Genomic DNA, 14928 nt, shown 5'->3' with positions numbered 1-14928 from the left:
ATCATCATCATCATCATCATCATCATCATCATCATCATCATCATCATCATCATCATCATCATCATCATCATCATCATCATCAAGTGCCAGATTTGCTGCTACAGACATCGGCGATCATGATTTTTCATTCATTCCTTTGTTCGGATGCTGTGCATATGAACAGGTTAATATCCCACCTTTGGAAATGGCCTAAAAGCACTTCAGTCGGTAGCATTGCCCTGGTGTGGATGTCTGGTCTTGGAGCTGAGGGATATGTTCCTCAAAATTAACCGTCACCCATCGACAGCAAAGATTATAGGCCTAATGATTAAGGCACCTTGACTTAACATAAAGGCCTTGAACATCTTACTTTCCCTTGGGAAGGTAAAGAGCTAAAGAGGCACAGATATCCAAGAAAATTTACTCCAAAAAACTTGAACTGATGCGTGACAGAGAAAGACTAGTATAAAAATAAGTCGTAGTTTTAATAAAAATTAATTCTAAGGTGCGTCCTGTTAAAACCTCGAACGAAACTCCTTGCGTGTCTTTTTATTACATGACTGCTAGAACTAAGCTACACCTACATTATTTGGTCCAGGTATCAGACTCCTATACAATTCAATGTTTGTGTTACTTTTTTTACGTTACCTATATCATATGGTGAAAATGATTGGTCCTGAGTTTTCTTTTGTTGTCTAAATAGTTATCCAGCTAAACATATTGATTTTCCCCGTGATTCGACTCATAATTCTTTTAATTTCTGTGGATTCCTTTCACTGGTAAAATGACAACAAGCCGGTCAAATGATCGTTGTTGGAGACCATAATATTCTACTTCCGCCTTTCCGAAGCTAAACATAGTAACTGATGTTGCTCGATGTTGCCACTGTCTTTGAGATGATGTTGAAAAAAGAGTAGCCTTTTACCTTTTACCGGGGTTCATTTTATTTTCCCTGTGTTATCATGTGCAGATGACCCCCCTCCTTACTCTCTGCATGGCTGTTTTTTTTTATCCCAGTCCTTTGAAAACAAGTAAAGCCAAGGTCTGCTTCTGCTATAAAATATCGTCGGATAAGAGGTCGGGGTCGTCGTGTCGTTATTGTTATGTAATTATTTATTTTTAAAATGTAAACAATCGTGTGATGTGTGCTGCACCGGGTGTGTCGAGTGAAGTAGAACTGGTACTGTAAACTTAACTGTCAAGATGAAAACTATTTGTGTGGAGTATGTAGCGTAATTACAGCTGAGGCTTTGTTGATCTAAGTCTAAGCAATGCAAATTAAAAATTAGGCCTGTCTAAGTCTTACTAAAGCAAAGTGTGATAATAATTTGATTCAAGTGTGACAGAACTGACTTCAGGACAGGAGACGTTTGTGTCCTTTGAGAGAGCTGAGTTTTTTACTTCCTGGTATTCTCTCTGATCCCGTACCAAGACGAAGACTCTCCAGAAATTATAGTTTTGAATTGTAACCTCATGAAGTCTAGATTAGAAACTAGATCTAGATCTACTAATAATTCTTAGCAGCCTTTATACATTCATCCCCAAATTAAAAGATGGACAAAGCCAAGACTTCACCCTGTAAAGGAGCTTCTCCAGGATCAACTGGCGATGATTTGCCTGACGATCCTACTCATTCGGCGCCGAAATTGATGCCTAAGAAGAAAGTCAAGTGTTTACCTAAAGGACTTTGTTCAGAGTCGGCTGAGGATGAGTGTGTAAATAGCAGTGGGGCTGGTGCCCATGGTGTTGAAGGAGCATCACACCCACAGGATGGATTTGCAACTTGTTGTGAAGGTGAAGAAGACATTGATGAAGATTTTATTGAGATTGATGAAGACTCTTCGTATCCAGCCGATGCTTGGGAGAGGTTGAAGGTCAAGGTGCCAGATCTACGGGACATGAAGCCAGACGAACTCATTGTTGAGGGGGATAGGAAGCATTTTCTCAGGTACAGTACAAAAGATCAATTCTGAGGTAACGCCTCATTCCTAATTTTGATTCTGATTCAGTTTTTCCTTTGGGTTTCTCTTCTGGGCTTTTATTACAAGATCTCCTAGAAATGCTACTCTGGCTATTTGTGGCATGACGCTGTGGAATCTGGCGCTTGTCAATTTTTGGGCATGTGGATCGCCTGAAAACTTGTACATTCACCTTGATTTTGATAAAAGAATTTTACCCATTTTTATCTTCAATACGAGTTTTTCTTTTCCACTACAGATGAATACCTGAGATGCCACTGTCAGTTTCCAGTTAGAGAAAGTTTGTTTGAGCAATCCTCTCACAGAATCCAATAACAGTCTGAAGCAATTGATGGGGAGCTTTTCTATGATGAGAGTCTGCCATCAGGCACCTATCAATTTTTGGCCATGAAGAGTTATTGGTATCATCTGAAAGTTTGTTCATTTGCCTTGCTTTCGATTTTTAAAAAATCCCATCAGTCTTGAATAGAAGTCGAAATATTTGCGATTGAAGGAGATGGGGTCACTTGGTTTCATAGATAAATTAGTGAGAAAATGGTTGCCAGAGTCTGGTAACTTCAATAGCTTGCAAATCTTTGAAAACTGAAAAATCACTTTTTTAAAACTTTAATAATCAATGTTTTTCGGTAAAATTTCCATAGAAATGTGTTTTCATACGGGCATAGAAGGTGTTGAGCCATAAAACAAAAATTGCCAAACTGGCGGTTAAAATGCCTGTTTCTTCGATTTCACTATTTTGACGAGCACCTGATTTCAACATGCTGCCTCACATATGTAAAATATGCCTCCTTTCACTTTTTTCAGGTTTGTCTGTATGTCAGACACGCACAGCCGTGTGGAGGGCTCAGATTTTGTGCATCGTGTGCCTCATGGAGATGTGTTGCTACACGCTGGAGATTTCACCATGCACAGCAGTATACCAGAACTACACGCCTTCAACGATTTCTTAGGTCAGTAAACTAGCATGTTACACTCCATCAATGATTTCTGAAGGTCAGAATATCAGAGCAATTAACAATATGTCTTCAATTATTTCCTGGACGAAGGCTTCTTCAATGGTGCCTGTCAGAGCCAACCCTGGCCTAGAGGAATACAACATTCAGCAGACTGGTGGAGATCATCATCATCATCATCATCATCATCATCATCATCATCATCATCATCATCATCATCATCATCATCATCATCATTGTCTTTCTCACCCTGCACCAGGGTGTAGGCCACGGACAAACACTTTCCACCTTTCTCTATCATGGTTTAGCCTCTTGATGTTATTCCATGCCTTCCCACTTTTCTGTAAATCAATTTCTGTGATTCTTCTCCAGGCTCCACGTGGTCTTCCCCTTGATCTTTCACCCTGTGGATTCAAATCCAACACTTTCTTTGTAATGCAGCTGCCTGACTTCCTGAGAGTATGTCCAATCCATCGCCACTGCCTCCTTCCTACCTCATCTCTGACTGGGATCTGTCTTGTTTTCCTTAAACTCTTCCTCGGTGGTGTCCCTGTCTGTCCATCTGATCCTCAATAACTTTCTTAGACACTTGTTCAAGAAAACCTGGATCCTCTTTACTTTATGCAAGGTGGAGATCACTTGATAAAAAGCCTCCCCACTCAGGAGTCAAGCTCATGTCTTCTGTGTGTGATGGTGAAGAGCCTGGCCATGATCTCTCCTTGTGGGGGGTTGGCGGGTGCTCTAGAGTGGTTTGCTTCTTCTTTCCTATCAAACATTTATTGTCCTTATCTCCCCTCCTTCTTTTTTGTGTTTGTTACTCTCTTGTAACACATCTAATCTTCTGACGCTCATACTTATATGACCTTATGCAGTTGCGAGCACCGTAAAACCTCTACTTAAACTTAACGATCTCTCCTTTGATGCTGATCCTCTCTGGTGCAGATTCTTTTTGGCAGCATAATTCGTTTATCACGTTTTTTTAAAAATTCACCTGTCCTTTTTCCTTTTCCAGGTCAACTTCCCCACAAATTGAAGATAATAATCCCAGGCAACCACGAGACATCATTGGACCAGCGTGGCCACGGTTTCGATAAAGGACATGCACGACGCGAGCAAGGCTTGCCAAGGGGAGATAACTCTTCAGAGATTTCAGTGAGTCTTACTTTTGTATATCGTGTCTCACATTCTGTGCTGTTGAAAAACTTATTCAAATATTGGACAAGGCCAAGGCTGTAACCTTTTCCTCAACGCCAACTGTTGGTGAATGTATTCTTGATTTAATGAGTATTGTGTGAGTGGGTGGTTGGCAGGTGCTCTGGTGTGGTTTGCTTCTTCTTTCCTATCAAACATCTATCGTCTTTATCTCCCCTCCTTGTTTTTCGTGTTTGTTGCTCTCTTGTAACTCCTCTAATCTTCGGCACTTATATGGCCTTATTGTGTTGCAAGTGCCGTTAAACACTTACTACTTACTAAACCTTAAAAAAAAGAGCATTGTTGCTTTAAGTTCCAGATCTGGTAACTGTAGGATTATTGGATATTAACATTTTGGTTTGGAATTAAGAGGCACCATGTATACAAGCCACTGTAGTATAAAAAATTCACTTTGACAGCTGAAAATATGAAAATATGTCACGTGATCAAGATAAAGAACAAAATTAATTGAGCTCTAGAAAGCACTTTTTTTGGGGGCTCTCCTGTAAATGTTTGTTGTGTGCTATCATGAGCTTTGAGTCTTTATCAATGATATTTTCTATAGTTAGCTAGAAAGAATTGTTTTTGAGATTTAGTTCTCAATTGGACTAGATTTAATGCTTCTTTTTTTACCTTTCTGCACAGGAAGAGCTGAGGTATCTGAGAGGTATATTACACCGAGGGATACTGTTGCAAGATTCCATGATAGAGTTTTGTGGGATAAAGGTCTACGGATGTCCCTGGTAAGTCGCCTCTTTCTTTTACGCTTAGGGGGAAGCTTTGAACTTTCATCGTGCGGACTTATCATCAACCTTTCCTCTTTTTTTTTTTCAAGGAAGAGGCTAGCCGTACTTAATGACAGCTAGATGGCTAGGCTAACCGTACTTAATAATGATGGCTAGACTTACAAACAGCAAAAAATAGGCATACTGAACTGTAAAACAAATTTTAGTTTGCAATACCTAAACTAAAATAGGCCTGTTTGTATTTGAGACGAAACCAAAAGGTGCCTTACTGACAGAGCATGTATTTTAAACCTGAATGATTATTAATGAGACCGGTGTACTCAACTGGTTTCGGTCAATAGGGCCTAACCTAAGTACAGCTATACGGGCAGGCTAGCCATACTTAAGGATGCTAGACTGGTAGGCTAGCTGCTTCATTTTTTCAGTGCAGGTATTTTTACACCCTCATGGACACAGTTTGGGTCATTCAGGAGGTGGGCTTCATCCCTGCCTGTCAGGACCGATCAAGACTGAGCAGGATACAACATCCCAGCAGAAAAACTAAGATACTTGATTACAGGGATGTAAATCTTCCGGTTTTTTCCGGCCAACTTGCCATTTGGGCTCCAGCTTTTAACGAAAGTCTACTATAAACAATTGGCCTACATATTATGTGTACTAAATAGAGATTATATGTTGTAATACTGTATTCTTATTTCAGTCAGTGCAGGCGCGCCGTATATTTTCCAGCTTTTTTTTCAAAACCTGTTTACATCCCTGTGATTAAAATTCTCCCCACTCAGGAATTGAACTCAGATCTCTGTGTGCAATGGCAACCTGTCCTCAATAGCCACAACGATTACAGCAATGACTACAATGTCAACAACAATAGTAATAACAACAACAACAACAACAACTATAGAAATGATGATAAAAACAGCTACAACAACTACTTTGAAACTCAAAACTCTGCATCACTGTTGGGACCAAGCATTCCACAATTTGTTTAAAAATTAAAGGTAGAGACAATTACTCTGATGTAAATTTAATAGTTTGTGACTTCTTTTATATCAAAACTAATTTTCCCCACGGACAGGATGCCTGTGTATGCCAGTGATGGGTTTGGCCTGCCCCGAGGATATCAGCTGCTGCAGATGTACAACTTGATTCCCAAAGGAGTGGATATATTGCTCAGTCATGGGCCACCGCTGGGTGAGTGAGAGAGAATGGGGAAGGTGTTTGCGTGTGTGTGTGTGTGTGTGTGTGTGTGTGTGTGTGTGTGTGTGTGTGTGTGTGTGTGTGTGTGTGTGTTTAGGGGGGAGTGTAAAAGTGTGGTGGAGAGACAGAGAGAAAGAGAGAGATAGAGACAGAGAGAGACAGAAAGGGACAGAGAGAGAGAGGGAGAGAGAGAAAAAAGAAGGTTGGGGGGGGGGGGGCAGAGAGAGTGGGTCGTAGGGAGGGAGATTGAGTCAGAGAAAGAGAAAGGAGGATAAAAAAAGGAAAGAGGGGATGGGTGCAGGAACAAGGAGAGAGTGAATAGGAGGAAGGGAGGGTGGTTTAGTCCAGGGGATACAAGGAAAGAGGGGAGGGGGGCAGGGATGAAGAGAGAGAGAGGTAGAGAAAAAAAATCGAGGTTGTTCATTTCTGTTCACTTCAACTTGCAGGCATTGGGGACCGTACGAAGAGATCTCACCACGCCGGCTGTGTGGAACTCTTCAACTCGGTCACTCGCAGAATCAAACCCAAGTACTTTGTGTGTGGTCACATTCATGAAGGTAAATGCTCTACTGTTATTTAGACTGGCTATTTATTGTTATTATACCAAACATTGGTCGGCTATTTATTGTCATTATACCAAACATTTGTCATTACTCTTGATCATCATCATCATTATCCAGTGCCAGATCTGCGACAGACTTCGGCGATCATGGTTTTCCATTCATTCCTTTGCTCGGATGCTCTCAAAAAAGCTATGTTTCCCTGATCTTTCCCTGTTACCCATTTGTTTAGGTTCCCTAAGTATGTTGTTCTGGGCCTACCCCTGCCTCGCTTGCCCTCAATTTTGCCAGTGAGTGCGAGATGTTCAAGACCCTTATGTCTATTCAGGTGTCCCAAAAACTGCATTTGTCGTTTCCTGATTGTTTTTAACATTGAAGGTAAATGCTCAACTGTTATTTAGACTGGCTATTTATTGTTATTATACCAAACATTGGTCGTCTATTAATTGTCATTATACCAAACATTGGTCATTACTCTTGACCATCATCATCATCATCCAGTGCCAGATCTGCAACAGACATCGGCGATCATGGTTCTCCATTCTTTCCTCTCCTCAGATGCTCTTAAAAAAGCTACGTTTCCCTGATCTTTCCCTGTTACCCACTTGTTTTTTTGTTTTAGTAGAGGTTTCACCGCGCTCCCAACTGCATAAGGTCATTTGAGCGCCAGCCCACTTGTTTAGGTTAGGCCTTACTTGACAAATTTACAAAATATATTTTTGCTTTGATAAACCAAATACATTGTTTTGATAGCAAAGCTCTCATGCTAGTCATTAATGCTTATAGATTTTTATTTTTAAACTCATATTATTATGATCCCTGTTATCATTTCTCTCTTTTTAAAATTCCTATTATACTTGTTATTTTGTATTTCTAATTTCAATCCGTACGTTCCTTTATTAAGGAGGATCATGTGGAATCAATCATAGAAATAAAAAGCCATTAAACATAAACTCCCTTCTTAAGTTAAGTCGAAGTGCTTTGTAAAGTAAAACAAACAATCAGACAGAAAACTGTTTTCTGAATCTTTTCTACACCAATGCCACTAACAATAACAGTCTGCCCCCCACCTACTCTTTGTATACTATAATATCATCCGTAGCTAATGTATTGCTATATATACAGACACCAGCGCTGCAGTCTATAAATAACTTTTTTTGTTCTTCCTTTCAGGTTATTATGGTATACATATATGACTACGCTACATATTGTTGGGCAGCTGCTCAGATGTAATTAGGTCAAAATTTTGAATTTTATTCTTATTTCAGTTTTTTCACCCTATCCATACGTCATGTTTTACTATCATATCCATACGACGTGAGGAACTCTGTGCCACCACTTTCCAAAGAGGAAATTTACTCGTTAATCCAATCCATACGCTTTGCATAGCAGTTTGTCAAAATGATGTTTTGAGTAATACTGAAAGTTTCAAAGACATCTTCGTACTAGAAGTAGATCTATTCTAAAGTGTGAAGAATACAACCCCCGCGGTACAAAATGACCCCAGGATGTACGGATAGGGTTAGTCTGTGGTATCAGTTGCATGTGTTCCAGAAACATTTTGTCGAAATTCAAACTATTAGTATTGAGAAAAAGCAAGAAAAGATACATAATATGGGTATAATTCTTAAAAGAGTCAAATATTTCTTTCTCTTTCCTGAATAATGTTGCATTCTGTGCTTGCAACAATTGAAGAGCTTGCCACCAATATCCTGAAACCAGTGCTGCCATCTATAATAACATTTTTCAAACAATTTTGTTGTGTTTCAGGCTATGGTATCCGTAGCGACGGAACAACAACCTACATCAACGCTGCTGTCTGTAACAAGAATTACCGCCCCGTGCATGCCCCAGTCGTGTTTGATTTTCCCCTGCCCGCCCCCATCACGGTCAACGACTTTCACCGTATGAAGAGCAAGCGCATCAAAGTTAAGACCTTCAGTCCTCTACCTTGAATACTTAAGGGGATCCACTGGTCAGATCAGTAAAAATTTTGAAAAAATATCAGTTTTCGGATTTTGGAGTATCTTAATAGATACCAATATCAAGGATCCATCTTTAGAAGCCTAATTCCTTTATCAAACTTATAAATAGCTGAAAATGCATTTAAGAGAGGCAGCAATGTAGGAAAATCTTCACCAAAAATTATCTCTCTTTGCAGTTTTCTCAGAATTGTTTATCTGACCAGGTTGCAACACTATTTTGAGTAGATCTCAGAAAGTTACTGTCAGAAGTGTTTCACATTTGGACACAATCTTTTATACACATTTCTCTATAACTTTACAGGAGCATTTTTGCTGTTTATGGTACACATTTGGAGTTTTAGGCCTGTTTTATTTTACAAAATCTTAAAACATTGGAGACCTGAATGTGGTGCACAGCAAGGACTGTAAGGCTCACAAGTCAGTACAGAAAATTCAAATTTGACTCTGTAAGGTTGTTCTACCTACCAACAGTAATCGCCATGCCAAATATTAGGCTTCTATCTTGATGAGTGTTGATGATTGACAAAATATAAAATTGGTTTTAAAAATGCTGAACCAATCCTTTATTTTTGATGGTTCGAGATTGTTATGGCTAAAATCTTGAATTTTTTGCTTGGTAACCCTTTTTTGTACTATGTCACCCCCTTTGATGCAGAAAAGCAAGCGTTAGACCAAAAACTATAGCATTTGGGTGTTGACCATAGCTACACCCCCTTAAATACTTGAATGTAGAACTGAGTTCTTAGAAAGACGCGATGCTCCATGCTTCCTTGCCCCTCTTCATAAGGGTCCATTTCAGTGTGGGTGGGCTGATTGTCTCCATCATCAGCTGGTCAGTCCTCTACCTGCAAAAAGCTAAATAAATATTTATAGAATCCGGTAATTTAGCCTGATTGGTATCATCATCAAGTGCCATATCTGAAACAAATGTTGACGATCATCACCATTGCCTTTCTCACCCTGCACCAGGGTATAGGCCACGGACAAACACTTTCCACCTTTCTCTATCCTGGGCTAGCCTCTTGATGTTATTCCATATCTTCCCACTTTTCTGTACATCAATTTCCGTGACTCTTCTCCAGGTTCCACACGGTCTTCACCTTGATCTTTTACCCTGTGGGTTCCAATCCTACGCTTTCTTTGTTATGCAGCTGCCTGACTTCCTGAGAGTATGTCCAACCCATCGCCGCCTCCTTTTTCCTACCTCATCTCTGACTGGAATCTGTCTTGTTTTCCTTAACACTTCCACATTGGTGACCCTATCTAACTGATCCTCAGTAACTTCCTTAAACCCTTTTTCAAGAAAACCTGGATCCCCTTTATGCAAGTCTGTGATACATTCCAAGTCTCACATTCATACAACAGGACCGACATCACATTTGAATTGAAAATCCTCAGCTTTGTTCGAAGTGAGATATCTCTGGTCTTCCAAATCCTTTTCAAAGATATGAAGAAAGCAGCCCGTGCTTTTCCAGTGCGGGATTGGCAATCATGGTTTGCCACTAATTTCTCTGCTCAGATGCTCTAAAAAAAAAAGCCTTATGTTGTCCTGGTCTTGCCCCACACACTTTGTCACACCTTGTCCTCAGTGTTGGGGTCACTGTCAGAACATGTCCATCTCTGCTCCCCTTCCCCCCCCCACCCCCCCCCCCACCCCACCCCCCTCTTCAGGATCCATCCCAGAGTCTGTCTGCTTACAGTCTCCATCATAATCTGGTGGAGATCCGTCGGACTGGTCCGCACAGATGGCTGTGTTTCCCCTCTCCTCTTTGGATCCCCTTCTCCTTCAATCTACCTAGAGTGTGGAAACCGCTGGCTGCCTTATTCTTCCTCTTTGGTCTCTTGTTTTTTTCTATGGAGGTGAGATGTTCAAGGCCTTTTATGTCGATATTTATAGGACACTTATACACAAACAAGCACATAAACAGAATTAACCCCATGTGGAAACCCCATTGCACGCACTGTGACTACCACGAGGAGACCGTTGAACATCTTCTCCTTCACTGCCCAAACCTAGTAGTTCTTCGACGCAGGCTCCTACATACACCTACAGACTTACAAAGCCTGCTCTACTCTGGCGTTGACCAGATGACTAGGGCATGTAGTTACTTGAAGGAGGCATTGCGCTGCCAAGAGCAAAATGCTCGCAGTTAAAAGGATTTGAAAACAACGTCATGTTGATATTTATAGTTAAGCCTTCTGGTTGACTGTCTGGATGACAGAGGAGTTGATTGGAGACCTCTTTATGCACAGAATGAGTGAGATGGAGACAAAGAATGGGTGAGGAAGAGGGAGAGATTGAGAGAGAGAGTGAGAGAGAGAGAGAGAGAGGGGAGAAAGAGAGTGAGAGAGGGAGCTTGACGTGAAGAGAGTGCCTTCCAGTTCAGAAAAACCACAAAACAGGGCTTTGTTTTGTAAGAACTTCTGCTCTGGGATGACAAGTCTGTTTGTTTTTTGGTAACCTCAATAACCTCAACAGCTGATGAATAAATAGTTGGTCTGTCTATCAATTTACTCATGACATTTACACATGTTGTGCTTGTGTGTGTGTGTGTGTTTGTATGTGTGTGTCAGTGTGTGTGTGTGTGAGGGTGTGTGTGTGTGTGTGTATGTGTTTTCGGTTGTGGCTTGGTTTTTTGTATAGATGTTGAAATTGAACCACCAGTTTTATAGCTGGCATATACTTAAGCTCAATTTTCCTATGTACAAGGTATCATTTTTTTTTCTCTTGGAAGAGAAAAGTTTTGTTGAATTACTCAAAGTTCAAATTGTGGGTGGTTAGCGGGTGCTTTGGTGTGGTTTGCTTCTTTTTTCCTGTCAAACATCTATCGTCCTAATCTCCCGTCCTTCTTTTTTATGTTTGTTACTCTCTTGTAACACCTCTAATCTTCTGGCACTCATATGACCTTATGCGGTTGCGAACGCCGTAAAACCTCTACTGAAAACAAACGAAAGTTCAAATGAAGACCCCAACGGAAAAACCTCCAACTCCAAGGTCACATTTTCACCTATGTAAAAAATCTGATTTCTTATGATTCAAAACACACCGGACCATGATTATGTGTGTCACGACATGGTGGAATCAGGCGCTTGCTAATCTTTGGGCTTGTGGAGTTATTGGCATCATTTGCCTTGCTGGCAATGAAATAAGTAGCCATCTATCTTGAATAGATGTCAAGATGTTTGCGATTGAAGGCAGTGGGGTCACTTTGGGTTTTAGAGGTAAAATTAGCGAGAAAATGGCCACCAAAGTTTGGTAACTTCAAGAGCTTGAGAGTCCTTGAAAAATGAAAAAAATGACATCTTTTGTGGGTTTAATCAACGTTTTTCAGTAAAACTCGCATGGAAATATGCTTTTAATATTGACATACAAGGTGTTGAGTTAAAAAACAAAAATTTGATAAAAATTGCCTAACTGGAAGAAAAAAGCCTGGTTCTTTAATTTCACTATTTTGACGAGCGCCTGATTTCACCACGATGCCTCACATATTTTTATTGTGTTCTCTTTGTAAAAAAGGATTTGGCTTGCTCAGGACTGAGCCTGATGTTCTGTTTGACAGTTTTTGAGAGTCAGTTGTGGGAGAATTGCACACATGACAAAGGCAACAGTTCAGTGATTTCAAGTTTGTGAATTTGATTTTTGTTCTATTGTTGTCCTGTTGTGTGCTTGAGAAGTAAAGTTCCGGCTGTTTTTGTGGCAGCAGTTTCTTTCCTGTGATATACTTTTGCTATCTTTCTAGGGGAAGAGAGATACTTTTTTACCACATGCTTTTGTTTATTTATTATTATAATAATTATTAGTCTTTACATCTGAATAAACATTTTTAGAAAAATCAGTACACTTACTATATATCTTTCTGTTACTATTGTTTCTGTTTTATTTAACCCTATCGGATTAATGAGTAAATTTCATCTTTGGAAAGTGGTAGCACAGAGTTGCCCACGTCGTATGGATACGATAGTGAAACACGACATACGGATAGGGTTAACTGATTGCCACCGGAATTCAAAGAATACTGTTCATATTCCATACTGAAACAGGAATTGTAATGAGTTATTTGGGTGGTGCTGACAGTGATTCTGATGTAAGGGTAGCGATGGTGAGAGTGGTGATGGTGTTATGAATATGATGCTGGGGATGATGTTATGTTGATATGGTAGAATGGGTAATGGTGGTGTTATGGTGGTGAGGATGATGTCTTTGTAATATTATTGATGTGCTGGTAAGGGTGATGATGGTGGTGTTATGATGGTTAGATGGCCTCTGGCGTTGACCAGATGACAAGGACATGTAGTTACTTGAGGGAGGCATTGCGCCGCCAAGAGCGAAATGCTCGCAGCTAAAGGGATTTGAAAACAACAAACAACAACAACATGATGGTTAGATGGAGGACAGGAAAGATGATGCTAATGTGATGATGAAGAAAAGGTGATGAAGATGTTTTTAGTGAGACGTGGTATTATTACCACCATGCCTAATGGCAATGCTGGTGCTGTTTCTATGCCAGTGATATGACAGTCATTTCTAGCATCTGGGTTTGTTGCCATTATTTTGTCCAAAAGTTGCCTCAAAAATGGCAAAAGTTGCTATAAAAGTTACCTTTACGTTTCAAGCTTTCAACTTTCCGTGACGTCGTATAGCAATATAATAGTGATAGAGGTAACTAAATCTTAAGCACCAGAATTTCTTGTGCTCTGTTTTAAGCATCCAGAATATCATGTGTAGCCTCACAGAGTGTAAAATCGTGATAAATAAAGGTTTCCCAACAGAATGAAATCAAAACTAGAACAGCACATATACAACTACAAAAATTAACAAATAAAGCCGTGTGTCCACCTATCTGAAGATTGGCCGTTTTTAACCCTAAACGTGTGTAATTCAAGATAAAGTACATGGTGTTACAAGTAAATTTTATGGAATCACACTCAAGGGCCTGCCAGTGTTCAAAATTCGGTTTTGGTCGAGACGCGCTCTAACATAACAAATTTATATACATTTTAAAAGGCTAGGAACAACATCAAATTTAATTACTTTACTCTAAATAAACACAACAAAAATTAGAAAAACAAACCAGAATAATAAAACGAACTTACAAACCAACAGATTTAAAACACAACAAAGATGGGAAAATAAAAGACAAACAGCATTATAAATAGTATGTAATGTACTTTATATTTATATTCTTTGCATGAAAATAACTATACTCGCACACCTTAAAATTATCAAAATACATGTCTAAATATGTATGTTATCAAGTAGCTTTTTTCTTTTGAAAAAATACCAAAAATTGCGCCCGCGATTCGCGGACCAAAAAAATTATGCCAAAAACCACGGCCACGATTCGCAACAAACGGGAAGAAAGCAAAAGTAACGGAAATTTAAGGCAGGCTGAGTAATTAATGTAAATTTGTTTAAAGTAATGCTGGAAAAAGTAACATGAGCCGCCCAATCCTGTCCCCGATGCAAAAATCGACGGCGGTTTGATTCCATTCCCCGGTGGGAGAATTTGTATTGAGTACATGTATCTCAACCTGCTTAGGGAACCTCAACTAAACAACAACTGGGAATCGTAACGGGGAAAGATCAGGGAAACGTAGCTTTTTTAAGAGCATTCGAACAAAGGAATGAATGGAGAACCATGATCGCCGATATCTGTCGCAGATCTGGCACTGAGTGATGATGACATGTATCTCTCTCTGTCAGTCTTTCTGCTGGGACATTGTATCCCGCTCAGCCCGGGTTAGCCCTAAAGAGTATAGTATAGGGTCGAAGCCCGCCTCCTCAATGTTCTAAATTGCGTCGATGGAGACTTAAAAACACATAGATTTGTTTTTGATTTTTTTAATTTAAAAAAAAACACGTCAACTAACAATATCCATGACAACGCCAATAGGTACCACAGACATAGTTGGGTTTTTTTTCATATGATTTTACGGCACTTGCAACACAATGAGTGCCGAAGAATAGAGCTAGATCTAGATATGTTACCAAGAAAGTAACATACACACAAAAAGAAGAAGCAGAGATTATAAGGACGATATATTTTGATAGGAGAAAGAAGGAGCAAACCACACAAGAGCACCCGCCAACAGCCCACAGACATAGTCTACTCGCAGACGGGAGGCGAAACGTCTTTTCTGGGAGGTCAACAACTGGAACTCAGAGCCAAGTAGCCTACTCACCGTTTTACATAAGTCTGTTGTGTATAAAGAACATGAATGAATGTATTTGAAGACTCTCTCCGTCTGTCTGTCTCTGTCTGTCTGTCTCTGTCTGTCTGTCTCTGTCTGTCTGTCTGTCTGTCTGTCTGTCTGTCTGTCTGTCTGTCTGTCTGTCT

At 40.0% G+C, this 14928-nt stretch overlaps 1 protein-coding gene across 1 annotated transcript; it reads left to right on the top strand.

Moving 5' to 3' along the window:
- Positions 1-697: 697 nt before the first annotated feature.
- LOC101856603 (metallophosphoesterase MPPED2) lies at positions 698-8562 on the top strand. Its single transcript, XM_005107248.3, has 7 exons — positions 698-1927; positions 2763-2908; positions 3924-4063; positions 4748-4845; positions 5924-6039; positions 6492-6602; positions 8376-8562. The coding sequence occupies exons 1-7, from the start codon at positions 1533-1535 to the stop codon at positions 8558-8560; spliced, it is 1191 nt and encodes a 396-aa protein (XP_005107305.1). The 5' UTR covers positions 698-1532; the 3' UTR covers positions 8561-8562.
- Positions 8563-14928: the final 6366 nt, after the last annotated feature.

Source organism: Aplysia californica, unplaced genomic scaffold (genome assembly GCF_000002075.1).
Source record: "Aplysia californica isolate F4 #8 unplaced genomic scaffold, AplCal3.0 scaffold00588, whole genome shotgun sequence".
Lineage (NCBI taxonomy): Eukaryota > Metazoa > Mollusca > Gastropoda > Aplysiida > Aplysiidae > Aplysia > Aplysia californica.
This window is presented reverse-complemented; position numbering and strand designations above follow the sequence as displayed.

What these genes read in the sequence shown, in the direction of transcription:
- LOC101856603 (XM_005107248.3), top strand. Translation starts at nt 1,533, where the DNA reads ATGGACAAAGCCAAGACTTCACCCTGTAAAGGAGCTTCTCCAGGATCA. An exon ending in GATAGGAAGCATTTTCTCAG is followed by an intron (nt 1,928 to 2,762) that starts GTACAGTACAAA and finishes CACTTTTTTCAG; the next exon opens with GTTTGTCTGTATGTCAGACA. An exon ending in GTGTGGTCACATTCATGAAG is followed by an intron (nt 6,603 to 8,375) that starts GTAAATGCTCTA and finishes GTTGTGTTTCAG; the next exon opens with GCTATGGTATCCGTAGCGAC.